The following is a 13123-nucleotide window of genomic DNA, read 5'->3' as shown; positions in this document are numbered from 1 at the left end:
AGGAGGAGGAAGAGGGGGTTGTTTCTCCTGTCAGACAGAAAAGGTGTGCACCGTCTGTCTGCATGACTGCCTTCAGAGCCCCCCTACCCTACACCCCCCGCACTAGTAAACAAAGCCAAGTTATGGGGTCTTCACACATGCTGAGGTCAAGCGCAGGTCGGCTGGGCTCTGTTTATGCGAGTCAGCGAAGGCGTGCTTAAGTGCTCGCTTTCCTGTGTGTGTTTATGACCTAGGAGCTGAACAGTGAGTGGGGAGGATTACAGAGATAAAATGTAATCATTATTTACACGTGGCATGCTTTCCGTCTGCATATTTGTGTATGTGTGTGTGTTTGTTGTTTGGCCACGTAGAAGCATCTGGTATACCATAACCCTGGCTCCGATGGAACAGTCTCCAGATGTGTTTGTGTGTTTTGGCCCAACTGTCTGTTTGACTCTAGACCCACCATTTTGTTTTAATTTATCCATTGTTTACTGCAATTTGTGTGCCGTCTTTTCATCTTCAGGATCTGGGTGCTGTACTTTATGCTGTGCATTGAAGTGTACACAGACAAACAGTCCTGGGGAACGCATTTTGGTCCCTTTCAGATTCCTAATGTTTTTGGCTGTTTCTTCACACTCCAACCTTCCAGATCGTGAAATATTTGTTTTTACATCAGAAAAAGACAACATGGCTAATCACTAAAATCAACCTGTAAATGGAGATGTTTTTTTCTGGTGGACAAAAAATTTGTTGCATATGTATTTTAGCCATTCATGCAATTAGTAATCATACACATCCTGAAGTGGCAAGATCATCATGCTCCCACAAGGTTGAATATCAGTATAATATTATCTTGCTGTAATGGTTTTAGCGTCACAGAAGATGTAAAATGATGCAGATCTTCTTAAAAAAAAAGTTGCACATTTTTTGTCCATAGTACATAGAATATAATTTCAAAACCTTTTGGGTCACTGGAATGTGTTTAGGCAAATATGAAGTGTGCCCTTTTGTTCTCCTTGTTCAGCACTGTTTTTATCTTCAAATGTTTTCCTGATTGACTTGTTGATGCCTCCTTTGAATTAGTTTTGGTAGGTTGGCAGTTCTTGGGCAGCTTCACCACCATTCCATGTTTTACCCACTTGCAGACAATGGCTCTCATTGTTGTTTTCCGGAGTTTCAAAGCCTTAAAATGGTTTTGTATCCTTTTCCAGATGGAGAAAAATGTCAATGACGTTTGCCACATGTTCTTGAATTTTTTTTAGACTGGAGGCTCATGGCTTTTTAAAATAAACAGCCTTACTTCACATGACTAGAAAGGTTAAATTCTTGACTCTACAGGTGTGATATCAGACATGTTTGGTTAAATTTCACAAACTACAATCTTTCAAAAAAAAAAAAAAAAAAATTTATGACGTAACAAGGGAACAGTTAGGTTTTTTTAACATAGGTGCTAGGTTTATTTGGATAAGATTTCAGTTCCTCAACAAACTAAATCATAATTTTAAAACAGTTTCTTGTATTTACTCTGGTTTTCTTTGTCCAGTCTAAAAATAAATGTGTTTTATGGTCTGAAACAATGAAGTGTGAAGTAAAAGAAAAAACAAAAACAGAAAAATCTAAGGAAATTGTGAGGGCGCCGCTAGCTTCACACACCACCATATTTACATGCACGTTTCTGTGTGTGCGCTCCTCATTCAAAGGGCAACCAGATGGACAAGATAATGACTATGATCAGACTTTTGCGGAGTTACACTCCTTAATGAGGGCCATTCTGGTTAATTCATATGCCACTAACAAAGCCTGCAACATACCACATCATTAACACATCAACTGTGACTGACTCATAAATATACATCAACATCTATTTAGGAGTCAAGCATAATGCACAGCTGTCTGCAGACTTTCTGTCAGCAGGCACTGACAGAAAAAAAACAACAACAAAAAAACAAGATTTGACATTGTTGACTTTCACTTTTTTTTTTTTTCCTTCTTTTCTTTTCACCAGTCAGCCGGCAGCTGAGGGAGGAAGAGGTAAGAAGTGGAGCTGCTTTCAGACGGGTTAAACCATGTGGCTTCTGTGCTCCTCCCTGACTCTGTTGGTCGTCAGTTTTGGATCATGCGACACTCTGACGACACAAGAAGGTAAGTTTCAAAGTTTCCAAGTCGTGGTTTTTTTGTCTGTCATAAAAAGAACCAGTGCTGTATTTTAGCGGCGACCACAATAATTAATAACCTTTAAACTTTTTCATTGCATCACCTTACAACAACAAGCTTCAATTATGTGCTGCAATTTTATGTGATCCACCCACACATGTAGCGCATATGTTGTGAAGTGGAAGGAAGGAAAGAAACGGTAATAAAAAATTTAATTATGTAATTTTAGTCAGATAGCACTAAATGCCATTAACTTCAATCAGTCAGAATTCACCAATGTAGTTTCTGTAAATTTGCTGTGGTCATAAATACAACTGCCCTGTGCACACCTCAAATGTTTGTAAGAGAATGCTAGTGAACAAACAGAACTGTGAAGATCGAGAAGTGTACCAGTCAAGTCAGCTAGTTAAAAACAGGGCTAGATTAAGACATATCTCAAGCTTTGAAAGTCACACAGGCCACTGTGAGACTTCACCTTCATATACGTATATAAGTGGTACAGCACAAGTGGATACCCACCAAGCCTGGGCTATCCACCTAAGCTAACAGGTTTGACAAGGAAAATATATCAGAGAATCAGCCAAGGAGCCCATCGTAACTAGAGAAACTGCAGAGTTCCACAAGTCTGGTAAAAGAATCAAAAAAACAAAAAGACAGCATAGCTTGATCAATATTTTAGCAGTTCCCTTGCTTTTCATTTTGCATGCATGGCTGGCAGTGATTAGCTTCACGGTTTGTATTTGTTTAGACAGGATTGAATGGGTTGACCAGCAAACTAATAGCCTTAGTTTCCAACTTATTTGTAGCATTTGTTGTAATCGACCTAGACAGTGATACTAATCTCAAAAGCTTTGCAATAAGCCACAGGTTTAGCTCTATAAGCTAATGTGTAATGACAGCTTTGGTTAAAAATCTCTAAAGCACATTTTTATTGACGTTGAGTTGCTGAAGCACATTCTGCCTAATGCCCGAGCCATGCGGTGTCTATTTTTGGGATAGCTGAGAGATAATGCTAGATTTTTGTCTGAAAGAACAACGATTTGTTTCCTTGAAGTTACAAAGTTCAATTCCAAATCAAAACAATAGTTGCTCTCAATTAAACTGACCCACACACTGCCTGTGGTAGGTCTACGGCCGATGGGGTTTCAGAGAGAGAAAAGTTCCAGAAGACAGACTGAGTTGTTTCATGTTATACTCTTACATTTTACTATCAGTGGGTTAATGTGCCACAGTGCTTTCAGAGGCTCTGTTTTGCTGGGCTGCTCATTTTTTATCTGGACTTCAGAGACAAGTATGTCTGACGTGATGCTCCCAAAAATGTGAGGGTCATAAAACACTCACCACTGCTGATTGTAGGCTCAAAGAAGCAGCAGCAAGAGTATCTTCCTTATGGCTTCAACCAACTAGCTTTTCTTTCTGTCCGTCTTTGTAATGTTGGCCAATACTAACACAGAATCTACTTATATTTTTCATATACATTGTGAAAAGCATTAGAATAAATCAACTTTATTTAGATGCTTTAACACATTTTAATGTAGACTTGGCCCAGTCCACTCAGCTCAATTAAACCAGTTTTCAGTGTAGTCAGGCCTCAGAAATTTGTATTCCCGGTAGGTATTATCTGTATAACTTACATAATTTCAGGTAGGTAAAGCTAAAGCATTACTAATTTAGTAATGCATTGCAGCAACACTCAAAGCTCTGGGTGTCATGAAATGCATTAACAATGAAAGCAGCTAAGTAACACTACAGTCTGACCTATGTATCTTGCAGCAGCAAGTGAGCATAGAAAGAAAATGTATTCTGCTTAACAAGGCATATATATGTGGTTTGTGTGGTTTTTCAGAACATCTGAGAACTTCATTTATAAACAAGTATTTAGATTCTTCAGTAGTACATGTAAAATGTCCGGAGGCAAAGTTTTTGTTCGCTTGCTAACGACATGTTCAGAACAGTCGCTCAGATTAAAATATTTATCCTAAAAGATTTTATTACAAAATCTTTAAAAAGAATAGCGATGACCAAAATATTATACAAGGGGGGCGGTGGGTGGTTGCTTTGTCTGGCACACCATTTTGAGAGCCTATAGTCCCAAGTCTACTCTATTTCCTGCCAATCTACAAACAGTTGTATTAAAGAATGGTTTAAATTTGAAACTGGGTCATAATTTTAAACTAAGCTTTAACTAAAACCAATAATCTTTAAATGTCTAGTCTAGACCTTCTCAAGAAGTTGATTGCATATGGAGTTGGATGAGAAATGCTGGATAAAAGCTGAGCTCTTTTAAAAGGAAAACGGAGTACTTTTCAAATTTAAACCACATTTCGTTTATCAAAACACGTTTTACTCGAGTTAACTAACTTGTATCATCTAACACGGCGTGTCTGTATATGCCACTCGAGTCTCAACTTACAATAAAACCCATGTAATTACAGCTCATCCACTGGTTGACAACACTGCGGCAGCGGAGAGGCACCCCTGTTTCCCGTGTGTGGTTGTGTTCCTCTTCATAAACCGCCAGTCATTCTGAGGTTACATATTTTATATGGGGGGAGAAAAAAAAAAGATGTTTTCAAGTTCTTGTATTCAACTTTCAGATATAGTTTGATATAAGTTACAGGGTTGGAGAGAGTGTGTGTATGTCTACCTACATATGTTTAGGCTGAGCTTGTGTGAGAAGAGACAAAAATAGACAACCCAGGAATCAAGGAGGCAGACAGGTAAAGAGAAATTTCTTTTGTTGTTTTGTATTATTTATTTATTTCCCCTCTGAACTGTCACACTCCCTCATCAGGCTGTCAGTGTGTTCTCGGGGGCCCGTTCTGTGATATCACCCGGGGGTGCGGGTTAGCAATCCCCTGGAACTTGTGGAGCTCTGAAGGAAGCTTTTGTGGAGGAGATGGTGCCCCTTGGGAGAATATAGTCGGCGCATTTCAGAGACTGAGTCAGCTCACAGATCCCCTGAGTCTTCCCCTCCAGTGGTTGGAAGAAAATGCTTTTCATTCAACATTTTGTCTCGGGAAGCATCACACACGCACACGCACGCACGCACGCACACAGTATCCCTGCTTCCCTAAATCATCCAAATCCAAATTAAGCTGTAATTTGATTACTTTGTTGCCAGAAAGCAGATTTAAGTATAACCTGTACTCGAAAGTCGAGCCGGATGATGAAAGTGACTGTTCGATGGCGCATCAGACAGTTTGCGCAGCAGGAAGGAGAAAGATTTCTGTATTGATTTGGTTTGTGTCTGTTTCCTCCTGTCTTTGTGTTAGCCACAGAAAAACTGTGTGCTGTCTGGTGCTAGTGAATTCTAATAGCCTCGTTTGTCAGAACAGAAGTTAAAGACGGTGAGGCAGTCAGAAGCAAGAACAGAGATTAAAAATTGCAAATGTGGTTTTAAAAACTGGCATACATGAATGTTTTTTTTTTTTTTTTGGCTAAACATGCTAGTATATCTTAAAAAAAATACAGTCAACATCTCTCTATAGATGTTTTCTGTTGTGAAGGAGGACTCATCATGTGGTGAGAAACTGGCACTTTCTCTATCATGGTCTGTCACGCTCGGTCAACATGGCCTTTGCCTGAAGAAGTTCATCTTTTACTCTGTTCTGTGTTTTATTTAATTCTTCAAAGACCACCCAACGTTAAAAGCTTATGAAGTCGATTTGGCAGTACTCTCAGCTAACAGCTGTTTCACAGAGCCAGAGTATCTAAGCTAACAATGCTGCTGAATGTATTTTTCTGCCTTCCAGTTTCTGGTTTGGTTTGGTCTTCACAAAGCCCCAAGATCCAAGTTAAACAAAAATCGGAAAAACAATTTACCTTTGAATGGTAACTATTGTCGCCTGTGTAGTGCTTGCCATACATCACCAATAAGTGTGTGCCCTGCACTTGACAGTAAATCAGAGAACTAGCAGAAACTGCAGACATGCGTTTTAGTTTTCTCCCCATGGTTTCGCCCACTGATATCCAGTCAGGTTAGATGTGGAGTTATTTTAACATAAAACTATTGATCTGTGTAACTTTGAACGTTCATTTTCTGGTATCTCAGTTTAAATTCCAGCTAAGGGGAAGACGCACATAAAATGGTTAGAGAGCTATCCTTAGTCCGTGAACACCGTTGAATAAGTGATCCTTGAACATCACGTCTTCGCGATAAGGTGCTCTAAAGCCTGGCACTTTTCATATTTGATTACCTCGGCAGTAAAGAATTTAACATTAAATCCCACCCAGAGCGCGGTGCATAAATTTGATCAGTAAATGGCATACAGCATGAGTTAGAAACAGACCTTTTCACATCTATTTTTACTCTATGGATTTGTGAGTCACATTCAGTATATTTTAACCCTGTGCCAGTTTCACTTAACTCTATGTAAATACTCACGTAAACAGGCACAAGGGTTCGTAGACGTTACGCGTAAGAACTTAATCTCATTTGTTAAACTATATTGATGTCAAAGGCATGTAAATCTGTGTGATGAGTCAGCCTGTATTCATGTGAGCTTGTGAGTTTAAACTGAAAGCATGTAAGGGGCATACAAGGGGAAAAAACGAGTGAGCTCATCGCCCTGGAGTGCTGCGTTTAAAGCCTTTCCAGTCCTCTGTGCTGCTGAAAAAAATAAATGAATAAAAAAAAAAAAAAACAGGAATGTTCCCCGTCGACTGTGCCATTAGTTCAAGAGTCAGGGGGGCAAGTCAGATTCACGCTGTCGATCCCCTTCTGCTTTTCGTTTTTAAATTGTTGAACGTGGTATTTATTTTATTGCATCGCCCGCCACCTCACCGAGCATGCCTCTCTCTTTTACCATATGCTGCATTTGCCTGAACAGATTCAAGCGTGGAAGACTTTTCTATACACTTTGGCTTCCTGCAGATCAGCGGCACAGCCCAATTATCTAAGAATTCCACTTTTAAAGTTTATTGAATAAGTACCAAAACGGAGACTTTGAATGCACTTTTGACCTCTTACACACGTGGTAACTTTTAATATTTAGAGCAATAAAAGAGACATGCTCAAATTCTAGTTTTTTAGTGGATAAATGAAATTAATGTAAGGAAATAACAAAAGTGGAGAAGGATGGAGGAGGGGGATAAGAAGGATGAGAAAATGGGAAGAAAGGATTCATTGAGCAGGGCACAAGGAAAGGAAGACACACAAATGAGATGGCCTCATTAATTACGAAGGAAGGGCACAAGGAAGTAGGGACTGAGGAAAGAAAGCACACTAGGCAGGAAAGACACAAGGAAGCGGGGAATAAGGGAAATGGAGAAAAGCTCCAGGAAGGAAGTAGACATGAATGAACGGGAAGAAAGACACTAGAAAGTGAAGACAAAAAGAAAGCAGGAATGAGGGAAGGAACAAAAGAATAGCACAAAGAGGGACAGTATACACTGAGAGGACTGACAAAGGAAGGGAAGGAGGGAGGGCAGTGGGGGAAAAGAACATGAAAAAGGAAGCAAGGATACAAGAAACCAAAGAATGAAGGATGAAACAACACAAAATGAAGCGAGAAATAGAGAATGGACAACATTATGATAACAGGATAATTATTAAATTGTCCGTTTTCTATTGTATTTTTCCATCCTTTGGAAAAATATGCAAATATGTAGGCAAATATGTAGGCAAAATATGCAAATGAAAATCATTTGCAATATTTTAAGTCCAAACTAAACCCATTTGTTTGAACTAGCATACAACCTTTAATTATCTTTGTACTGTCTTATAAATCTTGTTTGTGTTTTTATGTTTTTTATTACCGGTATGTATTTTATAACTTGCTTGTTTTCATGTCAAGGTGACCTTGGGTGTCCAGAAAGGCGCATTATTATTATTATTATTATTATTATTATTATTATTATTATTATTATTATTATTATTATTATTATTATTATTATCCTTAATTCGACCAAGAAAAAAAAAACCCTCAATCACTAACTAAAAAAATCACTCTAGGATTCAGACCTCTAATCTTTCAAACGTACTCTCACTTGACTTGTTTAACCTGTGCGCTGTCCAAGCTAAGTGAGGGAACATCAAAAAACGGTATTTTACCCCTCTAAAGATGTAATGTCAAGATTAGTTTTTAAAAATTGGCAAGAAAGACTTATGGGATTGAGGCGTGGGGGCGGGGTGGCACTCAGCAGTTTACTGAACGACTGCCAGTGTAGCATCATTACCTGCTTTGGCAAGGCTTGAACACAACCCATCAAAGAGGAGGTCGAAATGAGCCAAAATCGCCCAAATCTTTTCAAGGCTACATGCAGCTACTAGCAGGATGCTGGCAAAACCGCTCAAACTTTGTGCTAATTAGCTTGTCAACAAGCAAAAGCTTTGCCTTGATCACTGCTTGAGGGGAAATGGGGTTCAAAGAATGTGGCGCGTCCTCTGCCAAACTGCTTAATGCTGTGAAAGTCCCCAAAATATGTTTTAGCCTTTGATTTATGTGGAATTAGCGCTTTTCTACCTTCACTCGGAGTAACTGTCTGTTAAGAAGAGGCTATTAATTTGGTTCCTAGTGTAAGAATGAAGACCGGTAGGATCTAAACATATCCACCCAAGCAAACAACTGTGTCAAAGCATAGTTTCCAATGTACAGCAATAAACATTCACAAGAAGAGTATTTCATCACAACAACCACTATTGATTGCAGTTCTAATCTGTTCTGTTTTTGCTTTGGTTGGCATACCCACAGAAGCTAATTAACTGAGGGATGGCCAGGTCCAATCAGGTCAATCTTTCTGAGCAAATGTTCATTAAACATATGTAGAAAAGACAATAGAAAAGACAATGTTGGATTCTGTCTAAACAATATTAATTTGTGGTTTAAAAGATGACATGTTGGCAAGAAAAACAAAATCAATAATTGTGTTAAAGCTGGTTTGGATTGATTTTACGCTAAATTTTGATGGAATCTGTGGGTAAAAACATAACATTTATGCAAACCTTAAAAAAAGAAAAGCACACAAAAAAAAGAAACTGTCGTAATTAAGATGTTTTTGGATGTCCAATTGTTGGAGTAAAGGTGTTCATGGAGCACAAACATTATCATGAGATCATCAAATACACATGTATGTAATGAGTGATTATAAACGAGGGTCCACATCACCTTAACCTGTGTGGATCTTCAAAACACACGACGTGATTGTGTTAGAGAAGAGGATTACTTGGATGAAGCAAAGGGACGTCGACAGTTCTATCGCTTTGTGTGCATTAATCTTTGGGAGATCTTCAAGGTGTGATAACCTTGAGAAAAGAAGATTCATTTTTCAGTCTCCAAGTACTTACGCAAACGATTAACACAAAAATGTCAAACATGATTGAAACAGTTTTAATGATAAAAAAAAAGAAAAAAGTGACAATGATTGCAACTGTTGCTAAAATATCACGGGCTGACAGTTTTTTTTTAGTGATGTATAATATTTATTTTTGGCCAACATTACCTTTCTGGTAACGTGAAAGCTGTGGAACCGATAAGTCTTTCTCAGCAACAGATGGAGAAGGTGGAACGAGACACTGCGGTATCCTCCATGCAGCCAGAAAAAAAAAAAAAAAATTCTGGCACATTTCTGGCATCTCATTAAATGAACTTTAATGTGTATTCACTCACACAACATAGAATAAATCCATATATATTATCTCAAACTATCTCCCATATATTATCAAACTCCATAAGAGATTTAATTGGCATTCAAGGGGTTTGAAAAACATAATTTACCATAAAATTACCAAAAAACTAGAAACCAGAAATTATTAAGCTTTTGCTTTTAAAAGGGAAAGTTTGATTTAATTATATTGGCAGAAATTAAAACATTGTCCCTTTTGCTTACTTTCTGTACAAAACATGTGGCCTGTCTATTGAATGTATTACTAATTCCCAATATCGAATCATATTTGCTTAAAGGTAAAGCTTAACATTGTTTGCTTATAAGGTTGTTTGTATTTCATCTACTTCAGCGACACCTTTTTTTTAACTGCCCAGTCTGCTAAATCATTAAGCTAGCAAGTCAGCACCCTTAAAATATGCTAACATCATACAATTTAGCAATTAAATTAGCTAAAATATTAAACTCTACTGTATTGTCACTTTGCTACCTTCTCCTTAAGAAATCTTAAGCTGGTTGCTATGAAATATGTCTACTCTAATTTTTGCAAGAGCAGGTTCCTAAATGCTTGCAGCTCACTGCTGTTTAGCTTGACGTATCATAAGACCAACAAAAATCAACAGAAGGCTTAGAAAATATAAGCTCCCTCACAAATGACTGGTTCCTGTACAGATTTACCCCTGTTGGCTATTAATGACTTCATCACAAATCAGAACACCAGGGTTTTAAAAAAAAAAGTCTTCATGTTTTAAGGTGTAAAGACTTTTTTCCATTTCCATCTTCTCTGCTGTCATTTGTTTCCATTCCTCCTTATCTGTTAGCTTGTTTAACTTTTTGTGCCACCCGCTTTTACCTTCAGCCAGAATAACCCTGTGTCTGGCAGATCCTTCATCTTCTCTTTGACAGATGGAAATAGGGGGGTGACGAAAAAAGCAAAAAGAGAAGACTGTTATGTAAAAAAAATAAGAAAACAGAGCAACAGAAGGTAGATCTTGGTGCATCTTTACTTAAGAAAAATAAATAAATCTGTGGATCAGTGATGTGAAAGAAAAAATGCATGGGGATATATTTTGTGCATTTAGGCTGCATTTTGGGCTGATTTGACAGAATGTTTTTCAGGATAGTTCAGATATACTGTGTGTGAGTTCTGCGGCTCAGAAGACTTCAAACCTCTATCTGATGCCCTGACTCCGTCTAATGATCAGACGTCAAGCCGGATTTACTGTTTGATAGGTATTTTTTTCACGCCGTGATTTGTACTCGTAGACGGCAATAAGAAAATGACAGATTGTCCCTTCACACAGGATGACGTGTGCTTCGCTTTGAAACACTGTCTTTGCTACTTGGAAGCCCAGATGAGCAGAACTGACGACAAGCGGTGAAACTTAAAATATTAATAATCGAATCATACTCGCGCAAGCTAAACGCTTGTTGATGTGAAGTCAGCTGTCACAAATCAAAGGTATAGTTGTTGGCCCTCTGTAACAGAATGTCTGCTTGTTCAAGACCGAAAATGTATCTTTTCTGGGGAAAAAAAAAAAAAATCTTCTTCCATAATGCATAGTGAAGGGAGTGTCAGAAGTATGAGGTGGTTGTTCTGTTTTTCTTAGTGAGTACTTTGCTGTCAGTGATTCTCTTTATATCTAACAACGATGACATGATGTAAGGCTGTCTTGTTCAAATTGGCTTAAACCAGAAATTGACCTTGTAGAATTGTATCAGGCTAGAGACCCCAAAAAAGTCTATTTGAATAAGGAAGAACTGGGAAGATGAAAAACTAAGTCAGATCTCTGATTTAAAGCTTGCATGATAGATGTATAAAATGCAAAAGTGCAAACAGAGAACGCAAACATACTCACAAATCTAAATTTCTGTAAATAAGCTACTTTTTAAAATTATTTTGACCATGGAAATGCTTTCTTTAACATTCTACATTTTTAATACAATATTCTGTTGAACATGTATAACCAGTTAATATCTGGTTAAAACTGTGTGTCTTCATTTACTCTAGTTGGCCCTGAAAGCTGTTAAGTCTGATGGCTAATCCTAGAGACTGAAATGGGCTGCTTGTTGTTGTTGTTTTTCTTCTTCTTTTTCTTCTTCTTCTTGGACTTTTCAATAAAATTGGTAGGTGCAACCTGCAGCACTTTGATTTCTAACCAGAAGGCAAAAGATAACAATAAGATTTGACTTTTTTACAGCAACAACTTTGTTAACAATGTAAAACTCTAAGAAAAAAAAAACAACAACCTTTGGGATCATTAATATCCAACCCTTTCACTAGTGGTATGCACAGAAACCTTATTGACCCAAATGATTGTTGATGTGAACACAGCCTAGAGAAAACAGTTCTGTTTTATTTTAGGTTGTCACATTGTTCCATCTGCGCCAGATTTTTTTTTTTTTAGGGAGCAAATAAAAAAAATAAAAAAACCATGCTTGATAGCTTGGCTCAGGGCCACTGTCCTTGGCCCCAAAGAGATCAATTAACCGTGGATCACAGTGTTTCAGAGGGTCCACGTCTACCTTTACAAGTTGTGGTTTTTCTAAAAATCTTACATCTCTTACCCCCTGCAGTCAGTCGGGCTGCTCTGACAGGCAACACTTTACTCTGCAACCTCCCCCAACGGGGTGAGAACACGTCCATCAAAATGAGGCTGCCGCGACAGACAAGCTGGGTGCTAGACAACCTGTCAGATCAGGTTGTGTTCCACTCTGCACAGCTTTGCCTTCATTTCATTGGCCTGTCTGTTTTTTTTTTTTTTTTACACTTTTAACTCACTTTCACCCCCAACAGCTCCTTCCATCTTTCTTTCTTGATAAATATTTCAAGCTCCACTCAAATTTATGTTTGAAGTTGCCAGTTCACTCACGCTCACAAGCTCTGTCCATATCACTCAGAAAGATGTGTTGATGGTTTCTTTTGGCATTTGTTGTCAGACAACTTTCTTTTTTTTTTTTCCACATCTAACAAATGCTGGACATTTTAGGGATTTTTACCTCTGCGGCTGTTTTTTGACGCTTGATGTTTTGTTTGTTACCGCAGGTGTACAATGCCCGTCCTTACAAGTGGCTGAGTGGAAGTTTCCTCGGACGGCCAGGCAAAACATTACTGGTGAATTGGACAAGCTTATGTACCCATACTGAGAGGGTAAAACGAGTATCGAACATATTGATGTTTCTTTCAGTGAACAGATTTCAATGGTACTGTTGATTTTAAATTCACACTGTATGCCGAAATTAACCCAAGTAGTTTTTGAATACGAGAAATTACAATAAATAGGCCCTGAAAATTAAGTTATGTGAAATGTTTTGGAATTTACACTTCACGGTTAAATACAAAAACTTTCCGCAGTTTGTTATCTGACTACACAGTATCAAA

The 13123-nt window shown here is 38.1% G+C and overlaps 1 protein-coding gene across 4 annotated transcripts in view; it reads left to right on the top strand.

The window, feature by feature from the left end:
* The window catches only part of col16a1 (collagen, type XVI, alpha 1), an 83469-nt gene that overhangs the window by 8093 nt on the left and 62253 nt on the right, over positions 1-13123 (top strand). For 3 of the 4 annotated variants that reach the window (XM_008421599.2, XM_008421600.2, XM_008421597.2), the window contains exons 2-3: positions 1988-2124; positions 12788-12856. In XM_008421599.2, coding sequence (XP_008419821.1) covers positions 2049-2124; positions 12788-12856 — 145 coding nt within the window. In that variant the 5' untranslated portion in view covers positions 1988-2048. The remainder of the gene's footprint in view (positions 1-1987; positions 2125-12787; positions 12857-13123) is intronic. The other variant, XM_008421598.2, reaches the window with a different exon arrangement.

This window comes from Poecilia reticulata, linkage group LG11 (genome assembly GCF_000633615.1).
Source record: "Poecilia reticulata strain Guanapo linkage group LG11, Guppy_female_1.0+MT, whole genome shotgun sequence".
NCBI lineage: Eukaryota > Metazoa > Chordata > Actinopteri > Cyprinodontiformes > Poeciliidae > Poecilia > Poecilia reticulata.
This window is presented reverse-complemented; position numbering and strand designations above follow the sequence as displayed.